This window comes from Amborella trichopoda, chromosome 3, assembly GCF_054954075.1.
Source record: "Amborella trichopoda isolate Santa Cruz 75 chromosome 3, AtrichopodaSantaCruz75HAP2 v2.0, whole genome shotgun sequence".
Lineage (NCBI taxonomy): Eukaryota > Viridiplantae > Streptophyta > Magnoliopsida > Amborellales > Amborellaceae > Amborella > Amborella trichopoda.
Window position 1 is genome coordinate 58,040,720 of NC_142338.1, and position 26,203 is coordinate 58,066,922.

Below are 26,203 nucleotides of genomic sequence, written 5' to 3' on the forward strand. Positions count from 1 at the left end.
TTTGCTCAATCTTTTTCATTAAAATACAAAAAGTATTTTTAGTCTTCTTTATGGGTGTAACAAAAGGTGTGATTAAAGTAAAATGCAACAATAGAGAAGAACTGGGGTGGCAATGAAATTTTTCAAATGGGTGACGGGAAGAAATATCAACTCACTGGGACGAAATGGAGGTTCATCATCCAGGATGATGTTGGAAGTAAGGATGCCTCAGAGCATCATCAACGCTCAAACGATCTTCCTGCAAATGATAAATTGGATCATATGAAAATACCAATCTCGCAATATCACATTGTTCTAAGTTCTGATGAAGTACTAAATGCATAGGAACTTTTTGCCAAAAGAAAACGAGTAACCGACTATTTTTATACACTACATAGAAAAACATTACATAGTTGTCACTACTGTATTAACATAATGCATGCTATAGAAAGATAATAGAATTAAAGAAATTGAATGGTTTAGTGACATGGATAATTCTGATTCATGCCTAGTACCACAATATTTTTCATTTTCATTACTTTGATGCTTACATGGTAAGAAAATTTGGGAGCTAACCAGAATCTCAGCTTTGTAAATATAGTGATGCATAAAATAATCCATGCTTATGTTTATGTGCCAAGAAATGCGACGAATGCTTAAGCTTGTCCTGTTTAATTTGCAAGGCACAACAAACTAAATCTGTAAAGGAAATTGAATGCATGATTTTGATGAACAAATGTTATCACGTAGTAAATCCCTACAAAACGAAAATTTAAGTAACATCAAATCACTCACGCCAAAGAACATCATAGATCAAGAAGTGGTCTTCAAATGGCCTGCTTGACTATAATTTATTAATAGATTGGCGAAATTGTAGCATTCAAAGTTGAATAATAACTTCTACGACATTTCCACTAGGCATAGCATATTGCATTTGTTATGTATGTTTTTCTAAGGGGTGCGGTTTGTATAGAGCCGAGGTTCTAAACAATCAGAGTAGAGCCCACCTTCAAATAGTGTCGAGAAATGTGATTTCGATACTGGAAAGACATCAAGAGCATCAAACACACACAAAGACAGACACACTTATCAATGCACAAATGCTGTATACAAATAAAGATACATATAGGTAGGGACATAAATACAGATAAACAGAGAAAACCCACACTACTTAAAAATCGAAAAGTGGGATACTTCAACAGTATGGAGAACCTACAGGGTGCCATAACAATAGTTGGCGAACCAATCGCAATGCCCAAATATTTGGAAACCTGGTAGATAATCAGAAACAACAAGAGAGTGACAGAATCAAAACAATACTTTTTTTTTGAAAATACAGAATAAAAACAATAGTTGATAAGAATGAAAGGAAAGATAAGCAAAAGCATTGGGAGAACATAGATATTAGAAGCCAACCCCAGTTTAAGAGGATCTCTATTCTTAATTTGATCTGAAAAAGCCGCCTCAGAGCATCTCCAAGAAGCTGGATGTGCATCATCCTAAATTCCAATCAAGATATCCAATACACAGTCAAAATATTTCTGAATCTAATAAGGGGGTGTTTGATGACTATGAAAAGGTGGGAAAATTCATGATTTTCCCACCTTTTTGATTGGACAGGTGAAAGCTGCCCAAAAAATTTACATGGGATTGCCCGTAATACCCCACAAGTGGGAAAGTCGGGAGACCACGAAGATAAGTGGTATGTGACTTTCCCTCTTGTGGGGCATGAGGGGGAAAGTCACCTCTCCCTCATTATGAGCATTAATGCTCATCTTTTTAAAGTGTAAAAAGTTAAAATTTCAAATTTTAAATTTTGTTTCTATTAAAAGCTTACAAATACACCCCCTTTCATATGTATTTTGAGTTATTTAATAGGATTGAGACCTCACACAGCCGGGGTCATCAATTTTGGATAGACCCTAGGGTGAGCCTTCCCTAACCTCTCTTCTAATTCCTACCCCCCATGCCTACCATCTTCCCTAAATGCTATCTCTTTTTCTTTCTAAGGCTCTCTTTTTCTCTATCCTCCAAGGGCCTCTCTCTCTCTCTTTGGTAGATACTTTCTCTAGGAGTACCTCTCTATAGACTCTTTCCCTATTAGACCCTATTATGATCAATTTACAATTTATTGAAACTGAAAGTTCCCCACATGAAACTGATTGCACAAATTTTCTAATCATGTCATCAAATAAGGGAAATTGACTGCTCCAATTTTCTAACTAGAATATCAAAATGGGGAAAGTGATTGCACCAACTTTCCTTATGTTTTGAGAAAATCCCAATTATTCTCAACAATTCTTGGTGAAATAGTAAAAAAGTTCTCAAATAGGGCCTAAGAGTTTTGCAGATTCCATTCAGGGGGTAATCTTTGGGCAACCCCATGCATTAAATAGCCACCCTTTTTCAAAACCGTAAGTAGGGCTAGCTAAAGCTATCAAACTTCTGTAAAAAACGAACTTGTAGACAAATCAAGATGCTGCGATTTGGACTCGTGGCCACCAATAGTATGTAGCTTTTCCATTTATGTCATATTTTTAATCTCATTAAATGAGATTGAATTTCAAACCCATAGTAAGACTACTGAAGAGAAGAAGAGGAAATGAAAAAGAGGCCAGTCAAGCAATTGTTACATGGTGTCCTTTCCAACTATTCTGCAGATTTTGAGGGGAAGTTCCAGGGACAAGGATGCACATTTCCATGAATGATCTCAATCTGCCAAAAGAAAAGAATCTTAATGAAAGTTATAACTTGATGTCAAAAGAGAAATAAAAAAAATTAAGATGCAACTGAAATAGATAGCAGCTCTTAAGGATTAGAACCTACTTATATGCAAGCTCTTTTGTTTCCTCATTCCATCCATTGAGCTGCTGATCGAGAAGAGCACGGGTTCGAGAACTTATTTGAAAAACATGGGGCGATCCTATGATCAGCTCTAACATCACAACCCCCACACTCCACATATCATACCTGCTCGAAAAATTTTATATGGTTATTCAGGCTTCTAAATTAGTAAACATAATAGAAAGTATTTTCTCACTCATCAACTACAATCGAAGTTCACACAAAACCTCGTGAATTTTCAATAAGGTAATTCTTTTTATATAATTTCCAGAAAGAAATTGACAGAAAATATGATAGGCCAAAGAAACCTTGGAAGCAGTTCAAAATAATTAAAGTATGCAGCTACAAGCAGAATCTCATGCAAAGTCTCAGTCCCAGACACACCTCAAAGCTATGTCTGTTGGTGCCCTGAACCAACTTGCGTTCAGAGTAGCTTCAGGTGGAGTGTACTCAACAGTCTGTTCAGACCTGCAACATCCAAAACACCAATTCAGGTATACCTCGTGTGTGTGTGTGTGTGTGAGAGAGAGAGAGAGAGAGAGAGAGAGAGAGAGAAACCTCACGTGTGTTTGCGTGTGTGAGAGAGAGAGTTGGTGAATTATCCCAAAAAGAAAAAAAGTGTTTACATGTGATTTCACAGGATTTGCCCAGATGAAAACAGAAACCCCAAGCAAATGACAGTTGTCGATACCTCATAGGGGTGCTTCATAAATATAGAATTTACAACATTGTACCTCGAAGGTCCATTTGTTCCATAGAGATGTTTGATCGTGAATCCATCAACAGCACTACCAAAGTCAATAATGCGCCTAAAAGCAGATGGAAAAAAAAAAAAATTATGCTGCAGAGTTTGGAAGTGGGAGAAATCAACCAAATTTAGGCACACACTATTATACATTATGTGCATTCTATGCATTGATTCAAAAAGCAGTCCACCCAGTGCCTAGGCGAGTAAGGGGGCCTGAGTATATCACCTAGGCCTGCACGGACCAACTAGGCGGGCTGTCCCTGGACCCCTGTTTAGGGACCCTAGGCGCCTGCCTAATACCCTGTCTAGGTGGGCACCCAAGGGACTGCACCCGTCTAGGTGCAGAAATACCCATCGAATGGAGTACTTTTCTTTTCTTTTTTTTTTTTTTTTTGGATTAAAAAAATGCATATTCTTATGCATTTTTAATACAAAATCTAGACCTAAAACATAATTACTAGACACCCCTTGCCCCCTTTTGAAATCCTGGGAGGCCTAGACCACGCTGGCCACCAAACATTATTTGAAAAACTAATTCTATGGCATAGGTCTATTGTAACATATGTCTATTTGATCAATATGTCAGTGGGTCGGTACATATGTCAGTAGGTCTACTCTAACATATATCTTGTGACATACGTCAACAGTACATATGTCAGTAATTACCGAGGAAAAAGAGCAACAATTAACACAAAAGGGTAATCTAAATCATATTTATCCAATGGTTTTTTTATTGTAGACATTCAATAATAAATGAAAAACACCTAATGCATGGAAATATGGATAAGGATAATGAAAAATTACAATTTTAAGTGATATCGATGATCCCCAGTTGGAGTTCCCTCTAAACATCTCCCAGTATCATCATCTTCTAGGCATATGATCATATTCTCTTCAATAACATAAATATAATCAAATGCATGGAGTTAGCAAATACCATTAAAGATATGATAGTAGAATCAGAACAAGACAATTAAATCATCCTCTTTGCAAAGAAAGGACATCATATTATAAATCCTAAAATTGTTCTAATAATTACTGACATTAAATTCCCAAATGTTAAAAATATCAAATTCCTCAAGCTGAAGAAAAAAGCGATCATTCTAATATACTAGAATAAAATAATAGAATACTTCAAGTAACACTCCCAGGAGAATAGTAGGATCATTTTTAAATCCATTTATTCAAAATCAAATATGACAACAGCTAAATTATTTAACATATGCATGACAACCAAGTCAATGGATAAGGCTAAATTATGCAAGTGTCCTTTAGCCTAGATTCCTAGAATCACACTTTATATTCTGCATAATTGTGAATGACACTAGGGGTATAAAGATTGCCTTGAGAGTCAGTCGGCATGGACCTAAGCAAGGCCCTTTAACCATCAAATCCAACCCCAAAACCAAACTCCCATTGAACAATTCACGACCCATAACCAAATTTCCATAGTACAGTTAAAAATTAGAAGTTGACTGATCTAATTGTTCCCTTGAGACCAGCTTGCCATACACCATGCCTAGTACCCACTCATTTTCGGATGGCAGAGTTTTCAATTTGTTTCGTGTTTATTTTGATCATTTTTATTATATCAGAAATTTCCTAAATGCACTAGAGAGATTAAAAATATCTTAAGGACAATCCCTAAAGAAAGACAGGTTAACAGGGAAGACTTATACAACAACTCTGGATATCAAACACCGCTGTATTAGTCCATTACAATTTACTTATGTATTTGTTGTTAGTTTTGTTCTCCATAGTTGGTAGTACTTTTCTATCAACCACAAATACCACCTGCAGGATGAACCTAATGCAAGGAAATCCATACCATCTTCTTTATAAACCTTACCAATTTACTCCAATTCACATAGCATACAGGCAACAATTCATGTGGTGCTATGACAAACATATGTCTGCACACGTCTGCTTCTGCATGTCTATAAAGAGAGCATTATGTGGTGAGGCTATGACTACACCCAGAAGGGTGTAGCCACACCAATCTGCACTGTACATCCGAATAAGACACAAAAAGTTATTTTTTGGATGCTACAATAGGGAATCTTGATAGCTTTCACATCCAGGGTTTAAAAAGTAACTTCCACACAGTCCCTTTGAATGGACAGTGATCTGTAAGGCTACAGACTTTCAGCCGCAGCTGCGGAGTCACCAAAACATTTTCTGATATATGTAAGAAACATATAAGTAATAAAATGTGCAGATGAGATTATTGCCCCATTGAAGCCAGATGGTTCAGAAACAAAGACAAATCACAATAGACAAGGGAGACAAATTGTGATAAGATTAGCATGAAAGCCTACATACAAAAAACGCAAAGTTGATTACAATAACATTCTCACCTGGTTTTATATCCCTATGGATGATGGTGCGATCATGACATGATTTGAGGGCCAGCAACTAAAACCAAAGGGAACAAAAATGGAACACCCCAATTAAAATATGCATTAGCTAACGCATTATGCAAGAAATATTTAATACTTTAAATGAACTTTAAAGAAAACTAGCACTATAAATGAAACATCAAGATGACGAGAAACTACATAGAACATAAAACAACCCAAAATATAAACATTTGATGGCCCAAACCCAGAAAGAAATGCATCATAATATCATCTTTGGCAATTTTGATGCGTTCCATATGTGTGATTCCTGGGATGGTTAAGTAACCACTGACACTTCAGATTATATGCTGACACTTAACCTCTTCAATGTGTTTCTCAAGCATGGCTTGAAAAATTTAGTGGCTAAACAAAGATGTTGCTGTTGCTTTGACACAAGCATAGACTGACAGATCGACCAACCTGCAACACTCAACAGGTGATTTATATTGCACGGGCATTGAGGCTTGCATCTTCATGAAAACATCTAGGAGAAGATCGGGGTTTGCCTCGTGCAATGAAAAAGGTAGCAGAGAAAAACCTTAGGATATAAGCCCTAGATTTTGAGGAACATTAAGGCCTTTGTAAACCATGGGATGTAAGGCCCTAGGGTTTTGGGTACTAAAAAGGCCTCTTGTAGGAGAAATCCTCTTACCAGCACGTTTTACAAAGAGAAACTCTGAGAATTGAAAGGATAAGAAACCACAGCTGAATTATGAGTATGAAGGCTAAGGTTTTCGGCAGCGATGGAAAACATGAAGGGGGGATGAACAAATCTAGAGAGAGAATTTCTGGAGAGATACTATGTGAAACAAAGATATAGAAGAATCCGAACCCTAGATTATCAGAGAGTTGATAAGCTAGAAAATAAATTGCACAAAGCATTTCTCGTAAGGGAAGCACAAAGAACCTAGAAATGGAGAAACTGCAGCGATAGATGAGAAACCCTAAGCAGAAAAGGAGAAAAAAAAGACAACATGTTTCTCAAGCATGGCTCTATAATCTTCTAATTTTTCTGAAACAGATCAAAAAGCCGGCCTCCTGGGTGGCCCACCTAGGCGTCTAGGAGGCCTCACCGCCCCACACTGGGCCTATGGGGCGACGACTACTCACCCAAGGCACCACCCTGGTGAGGGTAGAAATTTCCCTCGCCAGAAAGGCAAAAAACGTAATCCCTTCCCAACACCACCATGCCTCCCCCCCCCTCCGGGGGCTCTTTTTTATAAGGGGCGAAATAATATTTAGGGCCACTTTGGGTCCCCAAAACTCCAGAGAACTCTATTTGTGCAACAAAAAGAACTTTCCTAGCTCAAAATCAATTTTTTTTAAGGATAAAATCTGATATTGAAGTTTTGGATTTCTTGCGAAATCAAAAGGCATTCAACCAAGAATTTTTTAGGGATTGAAGTGGTTAGAAAAGTGAGCTTTTGACAACCGAAAGTGACCGATTCAAGCCTGCTTCAATGGATTTTCGAAAGGTTAGTAAAATCAGTTCTTTAAGTTTAGGGTTTCATTTTTTTTTTTTAACTATTGGGTTATGTTATTCTTTTTTATTCTCTTGCATTTATTTTTGAACTTCGACTTTACATTTATGATGAAACTTCATGAGTGTTATTTTTCAAGGATTTGCTATTTTTGTGACTATAATATATTTTTGGAAACATTTCTAATTTATAATGCAAATTAAAAAAAAAATTCATTCTTTTGCATTTATTTTTGAACTTTGACTTCACATTTATGATGAAACTTCATAAGTGCTCTTTTGCAAGGATTTTCTATTTTTGTAACTATAATATATTTTTGGAAACATTTCTAATTTACAATGCAAATTTGAAAATTTATTTAGAACGCAAATATGAGAATATTATTCTATGTTTCTAATTTTTAATGCAAACTTGAAATTCTATTGTATATTTTTGGCTATGTTTCAAATTTACAATGCAAATTTGAAAAATAGTACTATGTTTGGCTATATTTATAATTTATAGGGAAAATATCTCCATACCCCCTATTTTTTGGTTTCATTTCTCAATAGACCTAAGGTTTCAAAACATATCTTGAGGCATGGAGATCTCATGTATTATATCTTCTAACCCCCTGAACCAACTTTACCCATTTTGACCTTATTTTTTTAGCCCAAAAAAATCTTAAAAAAATATTCCCTTTGTAAACCCCATCTTCTCTCTTCTCACTTGATTCTCCCAAAACTCCTCTCGCTGTACTTCCCCCAACACTCTCTCTCTCTTTCTCCATATTTCCCCCAACTCTCTCTCTTTCTCCGTATTTCCCCCAACTCTCTCTCTCTCTTTCTCCGTTTTTCCCCCAACTCTCTCTCTCCACAATGCTGCTGAATTTTCATTATCGCTATGAAGATTTTATCTCATCCGCTGAAGAACGATGAAAAGCAAAACCACACTGCAGAAAGCCAAAATGGCCACTACATTCTTGAACAAGACGACCTAGAAGACCCAGCCCATGGTTTCAGCTTGCAAGGCAATCCTTCACCTAGCCATGGAGTCCAACCATTGGGCAATCTTCTCTTAAATGCTTGTTCCTCCGACTCAAGAAACACCGGCTTGGAAACACTCTATGTTCTCACTGAGGCGTCTACGCTCTTGGAGAGAGAGAGAGAGAAACAGAGAGAGAGAGAGAGACAGAAACATGGGGAGAGAGAGAGTATACAAAGAGAGAGTGAGTTGGGGAAATACGAAGAGTGAGAGTTCAAAAAATACGAAGAGAGAGAGTTGGGGGAATATGAAGAGAGAGAGTGAGTTGGGGAAATACAGAGAGAATGAGAAGAAGTTTTGGGAGAATCACATGAGGAGAGAGAGGATGGGGTTTACAAAAGGCATGTCTTTTTCAGATTTGTTTGGACTAAAAAAATAAGGTCAAAATAGGTAAAGTTGGTCCAGAGGATTAGAAGATATAATATATGGGATCTCTATACCCTAAGATATATTTTGAAACCTTGGGTTTATTGAGAAATGAAACCTAAAAATAAGGGGTACAAAGATATTCTCCCGAATTTATAATGCAAAATTGGAAATTTCCAATATATTTTTGGCAATATCTATCTTTGTTTCTAATTTATGATGCAGGTATGAAAATATTACTTTGTTTTCTATTAATAATGCAAATTTGAAATTTTATAACACAACTTTAATCATGTTTCTAATTTGTAATGCAAATTTAGCAATTATGATTTTTTTTTGTCATTTTATTGAGTTTTTTATACTTTCGAGTTATCTTGAGTCTTGACATTTGAGTAGATCACAAATTCACATTGTCTTCTTTTGCTTCTACTGGGAAACAAGTTGATCCGGGAAGGTATGAAAATATTACTTTGTTTTCTATTAATAATGCAAATTTGAAAATTTATAACATAACTTTTACCATGTTTCTAATTTGTAATGCAAATTTAGCAATTATGATTTTTTTTTGTCATTTTATTGAGTTTTTTATACTTTCAAGTTATCTTGAGTCTTGACATTTGAGTAGATCACAAATTCACATTGTCTTCTTTTGCTTCTACTGGGAAACAAGTTGATCCGGGAAGGACGCATGGGACATGCCCAAATCTATCAGACAAGCAAAAGATCCAATGCAATTATCGTAAGAGAGTCCAATCATGTGGAATTAATAGATTTAAGAAGCATTTGGCTTAGTTAAAAGAGGATGTTGCACCTTGCACTCAAGTACCATCAGAGGTTAGAAATGAGATGTTGGGGCTTCTTGAAGGATTTAAAAAGAAAGCAAAGGGTTAAAAAAATGGATCAGGTCAAAAGAACAATAGATATTTGGGATCAAGGAGAAAAGGAAGCGGAATATGAAAGTAGGGCTAGACTAGTGATGGAAGTGGAGATTGAGCTGCAGGGCCCAAGGATTCTTTCTTTGCCCCCCTTTTGTCGGATCCTACAGTTGTGACTGAAGGAAAGGGCCAAAGAACCATTGAAAGCCACATAAAAAGGAAGGAAAGAAAGAGATCAATATGGGGCTACTTGGATTTTTCAAGCAGACATCTCTTTCAATGCCAACACCTTGAAGACCTTCAAAGCCATGACTGAAGCAGTGGGTCAATTTGAGCCACGATTAATGCTTCCTACTCAATACGAGCTCAAGGGCCCTCTACTTCAAAAAGAGGTAGAATTGACTAATGAGTATTTCAAGACTCATGGGGAAGTATGGGATCGATTTGGGTTACCATAATGACCAATGCATTGACTAACCAGAGGGGTCATGAATTTGATGGTAAAATTGTCCCTTGGGGATAATGTTTTTAGGTCAATTGATGCATCTGATAAGGCACGTGATATTGAATTCATTTTGAAATTGGTTGAAAAATGCATAGTGGATGTGGTGGAGCCTCATGGAGTTCAAGTGGTTACTGACACAGCTCCCTATAATATGGCAGCTGGTAGGCAGCAAAAGAAAAAGAAGCTACAGATATTTTGGACCCATGCATGGCACATTGCATCGAGGTCATGCCTGAGGCCATTGACTAGAAGGCAGTGGCAGAGTCAGCTATGAATAAGACCCGGATGGTCATAGATTTCATTCAAAACTACATGCGTCTTGGCCTAAATGAGGGTGTTTTGTAAGAATGAGTTGGTAAGACCTGGTTGACTAGATTTGCCACCTCTTATTTGTGTTTAAAGCCTCTTCAGGTCCAAAGAGAACTTAAGAAAAATGTTTCTTTCTGATGAGTGGAACCAAATAAAATGGTCTACCGAAGAAAGTATCAAAAATATCAAACTCTCTTTTTGGTGTGTATGTGTTTCAAAAATCATAATATTGAAAATATCAAATCTCTTTTTGGTGTGTGTATATATTTCTAAAATCACAATGACTTAATAAATTAGAATTTAAATAAAATTATCATCTCAAAAAGTTAGAAATTAGATTAGAATAGGAAATTGGCATATCAAAAGTACTAAAATTGCTCTCATGTCCAGATTAGCTACATCAAATTTAGTATGGGTACAACCATCTGTTGCAAGTGCTTAGCACTATGGTTGGACTGGGTCCAGTTGGCAGCTGGCCTGGCCCTAAAAAAACGGCCTACATCACAAATGTGGCCTTAGGGCCAAGCCGGGCCTAGGCCAGGTCCGCAACAGGCCAGCCCAGCTTGGCCAGCAAAGCACCTCCTAAGCTACAACTACTGAAGCTACGAAACCCTAGCTAATCATAGCTACCTAGACTTCCTTAAGCTACCTAGAGCCCCTTGCTAATCATAGCTGCCTAGACTTCCTTTAACTACCTATATCCCCTAGCTAACGTAGCTACCTAGAGCTATCAAAACTACAAACAGATATTGGTCTTCGGACCAATATCTAGATACTCGAGCTACCTAGACTTCCTTTTGCTACCTAGAGCTACCTATATCTCCTTTAGCTACCTATAGCTAGAGGAACTAGATAGCTCAATAGTAAGAGTGCACATATAGAGCTACCCCTACTAAAGGAACCTATAGCTACTTGCCTACCCATACATTTACTATAGACACCCTCTTCTATGAAAGCGCAACAGCTAAGCGCTTGGTACTAAGTGGTTGGTTGGGTTGCCTAAGAAGCGAAGCAAGCTCATAAGCTTCTTTTCCTACTTATTAGCTAAGCTTGGATTTTTTTTTCTTATTGCTTTTTTATTTACTTATACTGTATTTGTCCAGCCCTTATAGGGTAGGCCCAGGCCTGGGTCGGGGCATCTTCAGCCTTGCTAGGGCCAGGGACAGCCCAGCCCAGGCCTGGCTAAAACAAAAAGTAATCAACTATGGAATAAATGTGTCTCAATAAAGAAGCCAAAATTAACTTATCAGCCTTGAGAGTTTTCCTTTGTCTTATAGCAAGATCAGTAAAATCAAACTTACCAGCCTTGAGAGTTTTCCTTTGTCATATAGCAAGATCAGTGCCGAGTAAACACAACAACCATGAGAATACCATCCGTAAGCACTGAACTTGGGATACTACATTTTTAAAACCTAACCAAAGGTTCAATGAACTTACGAGAAATCTGTTTAACTAAAAATTTAAACACTTTCAGTCCTGTTACTGCATAGGGGATAATAGATATTCAAATAAGCTAACAACAATAGATAAACTCCTCAATCCCTAAACCCCAAACAATTTCCTTCATGCTCTCTCCAACACACATATTATTGCATATATGCAACCATGCTTGCACATAACAACACCACAAAGGCACATAATTCAGCAGTTCACATTCTTGTCAGAAGAATTAATAGTCATTCAATTCAGAAGGGCAAGAGAGACTTAAAATCCATTGACCAACTAAATGCAGACATACCAACTGCCATATGATGTTGCGCATCTGCTCTTTTCCTGCTACTGTCTTCCTTAGCCAATACCACCAAGAAGATGGATGCAAGACCTGGATGTTTTCCCTGTGAACACTTTGATTATCCGTACTGTTTTCAATTTCTACTGCAGTGTATATCAATTTTGACAACGAGCGCCCTTCGTTCCGAAATACAAGCCAAATTTCTTTGGACTGAGACTCAAATGACTCAATATATCTCGCCACGTGCATCAATCCTTCCTCATAATCAGCACCCCACACTTGCATGTTGCCAAGAAATGTTTCTGTAAGATTCCAGGGATATCCCATATCAACTCGTACTGATCTGTTCAGTGATGATGACTGATTTGATTCAACTTCTGCTACCTCTGCAGAAGAATTTGACAGGACTGTTGGGGATGAGCCTCTTAGAAACGCAGAAGCATTCAAGAAAACTTCTCCAAAATGTTTCTCACGCAGGCCACTTAAGTAAGCACTATTGCCTCTTTCCACCTATTAAAATAGATTAACACATTTCCAAATCAACAATATATAATGAAATCCAGGAAAAAATGCTTAACATGGATACGAGATGACCAAGAAGAATATTTGTTAACAAATTAGATTTTAAATTCTAACCATTATGAAAATTATATTCAAGAGATTATATATATAGGGTTATTCTAGAATAAACTATACTAATGGTGAACTTAGAATTTCCTACTCCAAAACTTTTCACCATAAAAAGCCCCTATATATTCAAAAATGGCGTTCGACCATAAATAGTTTTTTCATTTTAGGAAAGGGTATTTTCATCTTTTTAAAATCCCTCCAAAACTCAATTTCAAAATAAAAAGATTCTATTGACTTTCATTATCAAAAAAAAAAAAAAGATTCTATTGACGTTTTTGAGTAATGACGGGACTTTAAAAGCAACTTAAATTTACAAACATGCCCTTTTCGAAATTTTCAACCAATCTATCGTTCATATAATTTTAATACTAGTTGAGGCATTTTGTTGTCAAAAATTTAGCATGCAACTAACACAAAAAGATTAAACATGTATGTTATTTCTGAAATGGCCATGAAACAAAAGCATATAACTGGACAAATGAAAAATGGCACACTGGGGGCTTCATGGTGACGGCTTGAACCCCAGCACGAAATAAAGGACCCAGTGGTGCAGCAGCCCCAGACCACATGGTAGGATTCCCCAAGCCTGAGAAAAGGCACTCAAAGTAAAGTTCCTCAATCCTTTGAAGTCTTCGAGAACAGAGACTACATTTGATTTCTAGTTTCAACTGGAGTTAGTGAAAAGGAATACAGTACAATAGTCTTGGAGGGGCCACTCAAGGACAATATGCCTGCAACTTACCAAAAATTATAATTTTGATCTATAATTGCATAGTTTTCTAAGTGTATGTGTACCACAATATTTACAAGTTCTGATCAGTTCTGGTGTCACATACTATTAGTACTAACAGCGAAAGATGTAATAGCATGAAAATAAGAGATATCAGAAATGCCATTCTTAAATGCCAACAATCTTACCATTATTCGCTTCAAAATAAATGAATCTCCCAAGCTAGAATCAGAGGGATTAGGACAAGTGGAGTTTTTTCTCATATTAAGGTCATACTCATAAAGATTGTGAAGTGGAGGGATACATGAAGAAAACTTTGCGTCAACCGGCTTCGTGTTTTGTGCAAAATTGAAACGACCTGCACCAAGTGAACAATTCCAGTGAAATGCCAACCAAACTTCACCATATGATCCACGGTCAAATCTTCTCTTAAGAATGTACCTGAAAAGACATCAAAGCACCAAATATTTAGAACATGCACTAGTAAAATTCAAAATACGTTAAACCAAGGCTTCTCTAAGGAGTAGCTTCTAGAAGTCAACAGTATCTGCAGACTAGCCAGCTTGAACAGTCCTTTCTAGACAATGAAACAGGTGTAGGACCAAGACAGTATGAAAGCATAATATGAGAAGCAACATTACCAATATTACAATACATGAAGTAGGGAAGGGACACGTTAAGGCCCCGATCTTGGGTCAGGTCTAACAGACTCGGCCGAGTCAGTCAGAAACTCAGCTGAGTCCAACCAAATGAATATAAAATAATGGGAATCAGCCAAACTTCGCCAGGTCCAAGTGGACTCACCCGAGTTTTCCAACTCTGAACATTACTCTAGTTATTAAATATCATAACAATGTCTACTGTATCTCAACTATCAACACAGTAAAAATGAAAAGAAGTCTTGACTGGACGCTTATCAACAAGACCAATTTTCTTGCAAGTACAAAACTGAACATGTTGCATTATGGGAAGCGCTTATGATCAATGTAGTGCAAGAAACAATAAAAAGATATTTGTAACCGAAGTTTAACTTCAAAAAACCCATGATGATTGATGATGAAACTACCTAAAATTTGAGGAGCCGTATACATATGACTCGGAGGCATTGATATTGATCTCATTAAATGGAACCGATCTGATTAAGCCAAGAACCCTTGCAAACCCTTCTGGATTAATGCATTGTCCCTTCTCTCCTTCAAACTCCATCCCCAAGTTCAAGCATAAATAATGGCCATTGTATAGATCCAAAGGCCAATCACCTTATGTGAGAAAACAAATATATGTTTAGCCTGTCATCGATGGACAAAGAAAACACAAAAGTGCAGAAAGCCAACAAATTCTACCCATTCAGTGAAGAACCTCTACCTCATCAATACATAAAGATTGGTAACTGTTTCAAAAGAGAGCTATTTTCAACGTCATAATCATAAGAAATCACTACATTTCTCACTAAATTTCCTGGAAGAAGTAAACTAACAACCAATATGCATTAAAATTGCTATATTCTCGAAGACAATATCATGATATTAAGTTAGTTATTAATAACAGCAATTGTAACTGACACACATGTATTGATATTTCCATGTCTTTCCACCTAGTAAATCTATACACAATTTGATCTCCAATGAACAAGGTCAAAAATCATTTAGAACTCACAACCAATGGAATTGCATTCTAGTAACAATAGAAGCAGAAACAAGGAAGTAGTTATGATTGATGGATGAAAAATAACTAAAAGAGAGTATTTTCAATATCTTGGGTCAATAATCCAAGAAAATGGAGAGATTGAAGAAGATGTTGCACATAGAATTAGAGCTGGGTGGGGCGAAATGGAGATGTCCAACCAGAGTTTTATATGATCATCACATACCAATGAAGCTAAAGGGAAGTTCTATAGGACAGTTGTGAGATTAGCTTTGCTTTATGGGATGGAATGTTGGGCAGTCAAGAAATAATACACCCATAGGATAAGTATAGCAGAGATAGGACTGTTGAGATGGATGAGTGGCAAAACAATAAAAGGTAGAATTAAGAATGAATATATTTGGGGGAACTTGCTCCAATAGGCGACACGATGAGGGAAATTAGACTTAGGTGAGCCGACCATGTGCAACACACACCCAATGCAACATCAGTTAAGAAGTGTGATTTGGTTCAAGTGGAAAGCTCTAAAAGGGCAAGAGGAAAGCCCAAAAGGAATGGATGGAAGTAATCAGAAAAGATATGAGGACGTATGGTCTTTCTGAGGATATGGCAATTGATAGAGCAGAATGGCGGAATATGATTCATGTAGCCGATACCAAAAAGTTGGGATAAGACTCTAATGATGATGATGAATCAATGGAGTTACATTTTGATAATGAAAAAAAATTATTTAAAACTTCACCAAAAGACTACAAGAATAATCTTGGAGTACATATGAACAAAAAAGCTATTTAAGGAAGCAAAGGTCCCAAAATCCTAAAACACCCCCATAAATCCACCAAATTTGCTGACCGAACAGCCACCAAGTTTGCCTTTTGGAAAGATGACAGACATTCAATATGCATATGCCCTGCATGACATCTTGCACGTCTGAGAAAAGACCACTTAAGCTCCTAGGAACTACAACATTTCCTCTTGTCCATTTGATAACATTTACAGAACCTGTGTCATAAAGATAGGTCCCAATGGAAAGTTCCTCGATAATCTTCACCAATTTTGGCAACATTCTCTTCAGCCCATTCTTCAAGCTCCTAAACACCTATAAATAATCAGTGCAGAAGCACACAAACTCCAAGGGAAAATGCTCATAGTTTCAGATATTAAGTCATTTGAACTATGTTTCCACTATTATTGCTCACATGGTTATCACGATCTCCCAACTTGGTGACGATCCCACATTCCCGGAGCTGGACCTTGGGCGGATACTGCTCCCATATATAGGGAAACATGATCCCAATCCTTTAGGGATCAGTCCATATAGATCACACTAATGTTACATTGATTTTTTACAATACAACAAGTCTTAAATGCACTTCGATTAAAGAAAGAAAGTAAATATGCTGCAAAATCATGTTACATATACTTTTCAAAAAGAAAAGAGAAGCTTTTACCAGATAGATATTGGACCTTTAGAATTTATCATGCGACACCAGAAAGCTGGAATCTAGCTTCCCAACATGTTGGGATTCAGATCCCTAAAATTCAAGGTGTACAGACAACAATCCTGACCATAGGGAGCTTTAAGCCTATCATGATCCAAGCTTCTGATCCCGCTCCAATCCCAACAACTATGACAGCATAATTTTTCTCATAAAGCACTATATCAAATGACAAAATTCCCATATTTGACTGGAATTCATACCAAGAAAAGCAAACAAAGATTTACTAAGTAGTTAGAAGAATATGCAGGGTGACATCATAATAGCAAGAATTAATGTAATTCACTGAAATAATAAAGTGCCCCAATAGAAATTAAAGAGTTCTACTTACTTTGTTGTTGTTCTATGACTTCAGGTAAAGCATACAGTGAATCATATGTTGTGTGATGCTCATTTTCTTTTAACGAGCCAAACATGTAATCCTTGTTGTCATTGAGATTCTCAAATAAATGAAAACAGCGTATTGTATCATGAGTAGCTTTTACCTGCATTAGCCAATAAGTTTCTTAACACCGCAAACCAACAAAGGACGTGCACGACATTTTGGGAAGATGGTTAGAAAACATGTGGCCATTCAGTTACAATTAGAAGATATCCTAGCCAGAAATTAGACTACGAATAAATACAAGGCTGTAAAAGCATCTAGCAAACTTAATCATCCAGAAAAAAAATATTATCGTGCAACAAAGATAATCAAATTACAAGATAGTAGCACCATTTCCACAAGAAATCAAGTTGACATGATCAAAAGAGATTCCAAGGCAACATTAATTCCTTCAGTCTGTGAGAAGATATCAAAATGTCATCAAACAAAAAATACAAAATTATAAATAACTATGCCTGTAAAAGTGACCTAAACTTAGCTATAAGCAACGTAGTCAACATATGACCCATGATTCACCAGCTTTATTCAAGGATTACCATGCAAGCAAGTCAAGTATTACATTATTTTGGTGCAAAACCTCGTACATTTGATAACAACAAAACACTCCTGGAGATGGATAACCCAACTAAGGACAACAAATCTTGTGATGAACAATCTATATTTCTCCTCTTGGTCGCAGATAATGTGCTACCCCTACTTCTAATCACATGCTCAGTTATTTTTAATCATTAACAATCAATTGAATTTCATTTATTGCTTAGAAGTACTAATTAAATTATAACTAGCATACAACCCATGCCATGCATGAGCAGAGAATGTAATTCCCTTTTTCTTTTAGATTCCTCATTTCCTTTTCTTTAGATTCTCTCTACACTTTTTGCGACAATGTTTTCAAAACCCAAATTGATTTTGGATTGCCCACCACTATTCTGGTCTAGATCAGCCATATTAGTGATCTGGATCGGATGAAACAATCAAGATTGGAAAAAAAATTAATAAGAAAATTAATATAGGGTGATTCAGGGTGGGGGAGACCCAGACCACCCACCCGCCAAATCCGATCCAGATTAGGGGTTCCTATCTGGATCACTGGGCTTTAAAACCTTATATTGAGCCAATATTTTCAATTTTATTATTTGTTGATAATTTGAGTTATTGAGTTTTACAAACAGCTAATAGAGATGTGCCAAAGGTTTTATGCTAGCTGCCAACCAAACACAGCCCTCCTCCTTTCTCATCCGGGCTTAGAACTGGCAATGGTGGAGTTAATAACTATTCTATGAATCGATTTTCTTTTTACTATGATTTTCTTGAAACGAAGTGTGTTCTTCCAAAAAGCCCCTGATAGCTTCTATACATTACTGAGAATACCTCAAAGCTAAGGTTATTTTTGTCAACAAAATCTAACGTGTTATTTGGAACCAAAGTAGGGTGCTAATGCATATGAGCATAGGTAGTTTAATGAAATCTGACAAATGACCACAATCCAAACACATATATTATATAAAGTATGAGACTTTATATTGCAACTTCTGAATTATTTAATTACAGATTGAATCTCAAATTCAATTTATTTCATTATTTCTAATATTATTTTCCAATTCTCCCTGTTCTATAATTGCCTATTTTTCAAACAGCCATACGCATTTCAGAAAAGCAAATGCATACTATGTTTCACATGACCACATGAAATGTGATACTTACAGTTATTACCAACCAATTGTCATTACCAATCAATCCATTCAATGGGACAGTGATGGAGGGAACCAAACATGATATGACTTTCCCTTTTAAGTCCCACTCTCTCTCCACTGTCCAACCCATTTATTGGATGGTGAAGACTTTGTCATAAACACATTTCATGTAGTCTCATGGACCACTGTACTCTTTCCCCTTAAAATATTTTGATTCTTACGTCTCAACTATGTTAAAAAATTTCCGTGCATCCAATCAGGTTTGAAACCTTGATCAACAATTTACAACAAGACCAAGGTAACGCAGGCTGATATGACAAGCTTCAATCCACAATCCTTGCGGCACAAAGCATGTTAACAACACTGTCCGTGGGGGTAATAATGCCCCCAGAAGAGGCCTTTTAGTTCATATTAAGAGAACTAAAATAGTCAAGACAGTATTAGGCACCCAGGCCAAACCATTCTATCAAAGAAATATCAAAGGAAAATATCTACCCATTTACTACAATAAAAGAAAAAAGATTTATAAAAGTGTATAGCAGCAATTTATCCATTTTGACATTTAGCTATAATGCTAATCAAAAGGGAATGGAACAGCATTGTCGGGAAATAACATGTACTTCCTTACCAATATTTGGGTAAAATCTGCCAGAATGCGATTCATGAATTCCACTGGAATAAGGCCAGAAGTCGTGCCATCATTAGCTGCCAATGAAACGAAAGCACCAACCCACATCAGAAATACATAACTAATTTATGTATCATGCTTACTAAATGATATCCTTGTTTCATTATATGGTCCATGTTTGACTACAAAAATACAATATCAGCTGGCAGCCTCATTAGGATATCATTATATGGTAAGTGTTTGACTACAAAAATACAATTTCAGCTAGCAGCCTCGTTGGAAACTCATGTCAGGGAAGCACTCCTGCTCCAAATATTGACACCACATCAGAGTTTTCCATGTCCTTCCTAGTAGAAGCTTACTATCTCCCTAGTCTCCACTCATACACCCAAACTTATTCACTAGATATTCCTGGTAACTAAGATTTAGGCTCACCATGCCAAGTAACATGTTAACAAATGCTAAGAAAGGAAAGTGTTACCTGATCCACTATAACTTAACTTCTCAATCTTGTTAGACATCACATGTGCATTTTCTACTTGATCATATCTTGCCTTCATTCGGTCTACAGAGGTATCCTGAGATTCAAGAGGAACTACAACGGCAGCCAAGTTATCCATGCTACCCTGCTCAAAAGCACTGTTTACCAGACATTCAGCCAATGGAATGTTTTCTGTAGAAATTGTGCCTTCTTTCATCTTGCTTTGCATGCCAAAGTCCCATAATAAATCACATATATCTTGGGTGGTTAATTTGTCAAAGATTCCGTCAGTTGCAGCTACAAGGTAGCTATCATTGTTTGATAAAGGTTGCCAATCTGTCACCTCAGGTGCTGATATAACACCATACCTGACAAATAAGTATGAAGCACCATGTGAGAAGAACACAGAAATAGTTCCTGGCAGCCCCGTGCTGCGGTTTTGGAAAACAAGGTAATGCCTGCTAAAATTTAATAAAACAGAGTAGATCTTCAGATGATCAGAGATACTGAATTTTTATTTTCAAGGTAATTTAGCACATACGATAGCCACATATATAAGCATTACCTATCATAGATTCTTGCCCTCAGCTGCAGTGGTTCTCACCCATTGACTAGCCAAATTGTGTACCACATGTTCAATTTTGCAAACCTAACTCCTACCCCATGTCAATAGGCCAAAAAAATAAGGGATTTTAAAACACAGATTCTCGAAAAAAAAATAAGAGAAAAAATGGCAGGTCGAAAGGGGTAACCCTAGAACAGGCACCCACATAGAAACTAGACATCATCGCATCGAGAACAAGTTTGTATCCCAGACTCAAATGAGGCTTGATCTAACTAGTCCATCCATGTGGCGTCCCATTGTAGGCAAAATGCACTAACCTGTTCACCCAACTTTAGAAACCCAATTTACCTTAAGTTGCATAATTGCGTTTAATGTTATTATAATAAACCTACTTGACAGTACCAAACTCAACCTATGAATTTTAGATTAAATTAATTCAAAAAAAAAGAATCTTACAATAAACTATGAATTGCAAGTAAAATAAAGGCATAGATATCTGTTCATCAAATTCAGATATCTCTACAGGTTGCCAAAGCATTTTTATTTATTGTATGCAAGGCCATAAGATGAAGCACTGAAGAGATACTAAGAACATCAAAAAGCAGAACACCTAAGTTCGCATTGAGAAAATGGATGACATAAATGGTTCAATGTGCTAAGCACTTCCCATGACATAACATCTAAAAGAAGCAAGGTATTTGATTCTTTATAAACATCATGACTTACTTTTTAAGTGAAACATCACCTATGGCTCGAGACACTGCTAGCTCTCCATTAACTCGAGGCACACCACCCCATTCTTCAACAAAACCACCAGCTGCTTCTATACGCATCCTTTCATCATTTCTATCAGGGTGATGGTCTTCGGTAAGTTCCTTTACACATAAACGCCTCGGGCTAACATTGGCATCTAACTTCAAATTCCCATGGCCTCTCATAAGCGACAAAGCCCGCCTTCTACGCCTGTAAGCCTTGGAAAATGTGCCTGTGAAAAATTAATATTTCAGGAGATCTTGAATTAAATGTTACTAGACTTGAATGTTCAAGTACTACTAGATTTATTTCAGAGTTACAGGATTCACACATAAGCCATATCAATTCTCATTTCCAATCACCATGAGAAAACAAACAAATTAGTTCTTGACATAGAAAGATAAATAACTGCAAATTCTGTGAATACAACCTTGCAATCAGTATTGTGCAAATCTACAAATGAAATACGGATAAAAATCTGAAGCTAAACAGCTAAACAAATACAAAAAGAACCTTCAATCTCTTGTGAGACATCAAAACATTCTGAGCATAGAAGAGCTTTTGAGTCTCCAACATTAGCAACTAAAACATGGCCTTCGGCTTTAAGAACAATAGTGGCCGTAGAGCCAGAATCTAAATTATGTCGGAAAGCATCCTGCACAACAATACAAGGAAAAAAGTCAAGATAGAAAAAGGAGAATCCATTTCTAGAGGGCAAAAGACATATAACAAAAAGGAAAATGATAGCACGCTCTGGCGGAATGCACACCATTATGTTCCGCCCAATATATCCACCATCTAAATATCATTGATAGTTCAGATTGGGGCTCGCGTGTCCACCACTTCGAAACCGATACTTTGACTGTGCCAATTTTTTTTTTTGCCGGGGGGGGCAAGATGCCCAAGTCTTTGCAAGACCAGATTATCCTCCAAGTCTCTCAGATGAGTTTTCATCTCTCTGTCTCTCCTCTCCCTTACTTTGCAATACTTGGAATCGGCTCCTCTTCTCTTGCCTCCCTATCTCAATTTTCTCTGTCTGCATCATATAATATCAGCTCCCCCCCCCCTCTAAAGCGCAGGGTAAAAGGTACACAAGGCCATCCTCAGAAAGAAACCGTTCTCCCACCCCTCCTCTAACATGCAGCAGAGTAAAGTGCAAGCAGACACACATCACGGTGTAAAGTGAACAGATCTCTCCCTATCTCTCTATTCTCTCTATGGAACATACAAAATGAGCTCCTACTTCTCACCATACACCTACCAGAGGATAACTACCCCCACCCCCCCCGTTGCAGTCTCTCTCTTTCTCTCACTGCAAAATAACCATTGTCCATAAAATGCAGGGGTTTTTGTAAGATGAGATCCCACGAAATGGATTTGCATTTGGAGGATTAACAGGGTGGCGCAGACCAGAAAAAATTCGGCAGAAGGTCAAAATATTGAGCTGAAGTGATGGTTACATATTATCTAATATCATCAAATCTCTGCAGATGGATTTGAATCTTCAAAATGAAGTTGACACAATTAGCAGAATATGACTGTATGCATTCCACCTGGAGTATGCTGTCATCTCCCCAACAAAATACACAATAGAGTTACCTTTGAAAATGTGGCGTCGATATCATAGATTGTCCTTAACAAAGATTCCTTCAAAATGTCCATGTAAATTGATCCATCATAGATCCTTGACAATACCCAATTAGACCTGCAATTCCAGCAAATCCAACACATTTTGCCTTGTAGACTTCAGCTTGGTGAGCAATGGAGAGAATATCCAATAAGCCCATTATCAAAACCAATACTGATGAATAGGCACAAGGTGAACAGGTGCACCTTTCAATCTCGCCATTTGAATCATCAAATCCTTCAAGAATTCTTTCTGGTTCTTTGTATGGCAATTTCTCAGCAGATTTCTTTGACAATATGGAATATATATCATCAAGAAGAAAATACACATGCAGAAGAAAATATTCTGGAAGAAGCTTAGATGCCATCTCACTGGCTTCAGCACCATTATGACCATCAAAAACAGCAATTAGATCAACCTTAATCTCCTTGCCCTCTCTCCTTCCTGTTGCAAAATCAGAACATAAAGAAAGGGATAGTGTAAGGTTCAAATATAACATTATTTCAATGATATCTACATGCAATTAGTGCAACTGCTTCATTTGTCTCGGCTCTCTACAAAATTACACGGTTATTAGGAAAACTTACTTCAAGTCCAAAAAGATTTAAATATTTCCAGTCGTTAGGCCAAGAGATGCCAATGAGTGAATATTGAGAAGAAGACAAATGTGATGCCGACAAGTTGATGGCTACCGAGAGACAAACTGTAAGATAAAAGCAATTGCAAGCACAAGGTGTTTAACTTAGATTTGAAGTCAAATTCTCTCCATTTGGAGATATTTATCCCTTATTCAAAGAAGGAGTACAAACTAAACTTGAGGCCAGATAAAATCGCAACCAATTAGTTTCAAGCATGCCAAAATACTAATGAAATTTGTGGATTTTTAGCACCTGTATTTTCATTCTGATTTCTTCAATAAATTTTGCTACTTTAAGTCAATATTTTCTTCTCATTTCCATGCAGTGCAAAACGCAATCAACTTGTTCTATCTTCCACATTTACATGCTATGAGAAAATAAAAAGAGTAGCACAACCAACTAGCAGGCGATGAGAGTCAGAGCAAAACTAGATATAATTCATTCGCCACTTCAACAATTAAAACAGCCCAGGCATACAAAAATACTCAGAAAAATGAAACATTCAAGAATCGAAACATACAAGAAAAAAAGGAAAAATGATCAACTTCCATTACAAAATAAAGCAGATAAAATGAACAAAACGTGAAAACAATTTTAAGCAATGCATACCAGGAAACGGAACTCGCATATCAAGAGCACAGAAAGCACGATCCTCTTGGTGCCTCCTCCTACCCTGAGAGATGGCTACCTGGCAATTAGCCCTCGGCCTCTTCCTTTCATCATCGAGCCTCCATCGAGAGCATTTGTGCGACTGAAACACAGCCGGAGCCCCACCCTCATTGTAGACCATAACACAGGTCGATGATTCCCCATATACGAGTGCACACCGCCAAATAAACAGCAATAAAATCCATAGTAACGAATTCGTCATGAAGAAATAGCTAAGAAGTAGAAATTAGGGTTCCCGAGAAGAAACACAGAGGCATAATAACTTCTTCAAGAACAAAAGGACTGAAAACAACGTACTAAGACTTCAGTGAAAGGAACAAACACTCCATGATGATCCCTTAAAGATGAGAGTGAAATTCTTAGGGTTTTTACTGGACGAGATTCCTTTTTGTTTTTCCCAAAATAGAAAAAGAGATCCATTTCTCATTAACGTTTTGAAGAAAGTTCGGGAAAGAGCGGTCCGAGCCTGAATTGACTGCCCGCCTTTTCCAGTCACTTGTTTTAAAGTGAACTGTTTATTTCTCCGAAATTTTCAATTTCGCGCACGAAATTTTATACCTGAATATCGGGAATTTCGGGTTTGGGCAAACACTAGCTAAAACCAGCGATTAAACTAGGTCTAAGTCTTACCTCTAAATGTAACGAACCCTCGCTAAACTGGGTCATATAAATCTTTCAAACCTCGTTAAACCAGCAGTTAAACTGGGTCAACCTTACAAGAACGGGCAGGGCCAAGCCAAATCGGAGGCAAGACCACAGTTTTAGGGATCAAGTGCAAATTTAGGGGGATGGTGTCCTAAAGTTGAAGGGCTCTCAACCCTGCATAAATACCCAACGAACCTTCACTCTTGGCATCTCTCATCCCCTCTCCTTTTCCCCAAGAAAACTAAATAACAAGAGCGAAGGGGTGAGAACTAAGATTTTTTAATTTTTTTTCAGAATGGGGCTAAAGATCGTTTTATTTCTATGCTTTTTGGGGGTTAGTACCTCCTTTGCACAACAAATGTTCAATGTGAAGGACTTCGGAGCAAAGGCTAGTCCCCAAAATGAGGACACTCAGGTGAGAATTGTATTGTATATGCCACATTCCTTTGTATCAAGTGTACGTGGATGTTACTAGTATTGCATAGATATATTACTTTTAGCTGGTATTGCATAGATATATTACTTTTAACTTGACCTTGCATGCTTATATTTCGTATTTCATGATGGACACATTGTGTCGTTCGTGTGTCTCAAGTTAAATGAAGAGGGTTTCACAATTTTATGCATCAAACTTCTCGCATGTATCTATATTTTAGATATGGATGCCCTCTCCTAAAAACCAAAAATAGCGTTTCCAAAAATTGACACCCACACTACACAACCTGGGAATAGAACCCAGCCGTGGGCCAGGTACGGGTAACTTGGAACCAGTTTGTGTAGCTGGCCCTAACCGAACAGATCTTTATAGGGTTAAAAAAATTTCAAAAAATTCTAAAAAAATATGAAAACTATGATTAAAGTATAATTAAATAAAATACATTTAAATGAGATTAAAAAAATTGATGAAAAAAATAATTTTTTAAAAGTCAATTTGTGCCTAGTTGCATTTTAGAAATAATCCAAAAAAGAAAGAAAATATAAAAATAAGCGTTTATCGCCCAAATGCTTTTCAATCTTTTCTAAAACAGTAGAAAACATTTAAAAAACCTATTACAAATAAATTTTTTATTTTTTGGATTTTTTACAGTATTTTTAATTTATTTTTAAGTTCCTAGCTTAACCGCCATAACCAGCCACGGCCGGTGGCCGGTTCCAGGTAACCCACCCTGTCGACCTGGCCAGTTGTGCTAATGCCGGTGTCCATCGAATACTTGATTATTCAAGGGCGAGAAACTTTCGCATACGACCCTTCCCCGAGGAGAATGAATCATTCCTACAGTTTCTTGCCATCTTTTTACTTATGTGGAGGGTATAAAGAATGAGAAGCCCCCTCATCTGCTGACCACGAAAGGGC

The 26,203-nt window shown here is 37.1% G+C and overlaps 2 protein-coding genes and 1 non-coding gene across 16 annotated transcripts in view; 1 reads left to right on the forward strand and 2 right to left on the reverse strand.

Annotated features, from left to right (window-relative positions):
* LOC18429599 (uncharacterized) lies at nucleotides 1-25,069 on the reverse strand. Of its 14 annotated transcripts, none has more exons than XR_016051943.1 (21): nucleotides 24,145-25,064; nucleotides 23,104-23,341; nucleotides 22,870-22,975; nucleotides 21,784-21,925; nucleotides 21,244-21,502; nucleotides 19,953-20,320; nucleotides 19,472-19,548; nucleotides 17,096-17,249; nucleotides 16,717-16,893; nucleotides 14,688-14,880; nucleotides 13,810-14,062; nucleotides 12,268-12,771; nucleotides 5,929-5,986; nucleotides 4,376-4,463; nucleotides 3,558-3,632; nucleotides 3,208-3,291; nucleotides 2,806-2,949; nucleotides 2,613-2,694; nucleotides 1,396-1,478; nucleotides 1,196-1,250; nucleotides 1-238 (listed from the first exon to the last, which is right to left on the reverse strand). XR_016051943.1 is itself a non-coding variant. In XM_020664560.2 (21 exons), the coding sequence occupies exons 3-21, from the start codon at nucleotides 23,262-23,264 to the stop codon at nucleotides 176-178; spliced, it is 2,949 nt and encodes a 982-aa protein (XP_020520219.1). In that variant the 5' UTR covers nucleotides 23,265-23,341; nucleotides 23,485-23,600; nucleotides 24,145-24,545; the 3' UTR covers nucleotides 1-175. The 14 variants fall into 14 exon arrangements, 4 of the variants coding, with proteins under 4 accessions (XP_020520219.1, XP_020520218.1, XP_020520220.1 ...); XM_020664560.2 differs by lacking the exon at nucleotides 16,717-16,893 and adding an exon at nucleotides 23,485-23,600 and having other exon boundaries at nucleotides 24,145-24,545; XR_016051938.1 differs by lacking the exon at nucleotides 16,717-16,893 and having other exon boundaries at nucleotides 13,810-13,979.
* Nucleotides 6,342-6,485, reverse strand: LOC148782998 (small nucleolar RNA snoR134). Its single transcript, XR_016053140.1, has one exon. It is a non-coding gene; the product is annotated as a small nucleolar RNA snoR134 (small nucleolar RNA).
* Nucleotides 24,833-26,203, forward strand: part of LOC18429600 (exopolygalacturonase) — a 5,746-nt gene continuing 4,375 nt past the window's right edge. The window contains exon 1 of the mRNA XM_006838884.4: nucleotides 24,833-25,264. Within this exon, the coding sequence (XP_006838947.2) occupies nucleotides 25,145-25,264 (120 nt within the window). The 5' untranslated portion in view covers nucleotides 24,833-25,144. The remainder of the gene's footprint in view (nucleotides 25,265-26,203) is intronic.

Bases quoted from the DNA above. Each gene is read 5' to 3' on its own strand.
- LOC18429599 (XM_020664559.2), bottom strand. From the start codon at position 24,406: ATGACGAATTCGTTACTATGGATTTTATTGCTGTTTATTTGGCGGTGT. The intron at 20,321-21,243 runs GTAAGTCATGAT...CTTATTTGTCAG, and splicing joins GGTGATGTTTCACTTAAAAA to GTATGGTGTTATATCAGCAC. The intron at 1,251-1,395 runs GTTGGCTTCTAA...ATTATCTACCAG, and splicing joins AGAGATCCTCTTAAACTGGG to GTTTCCAAATATTTGGGCAT.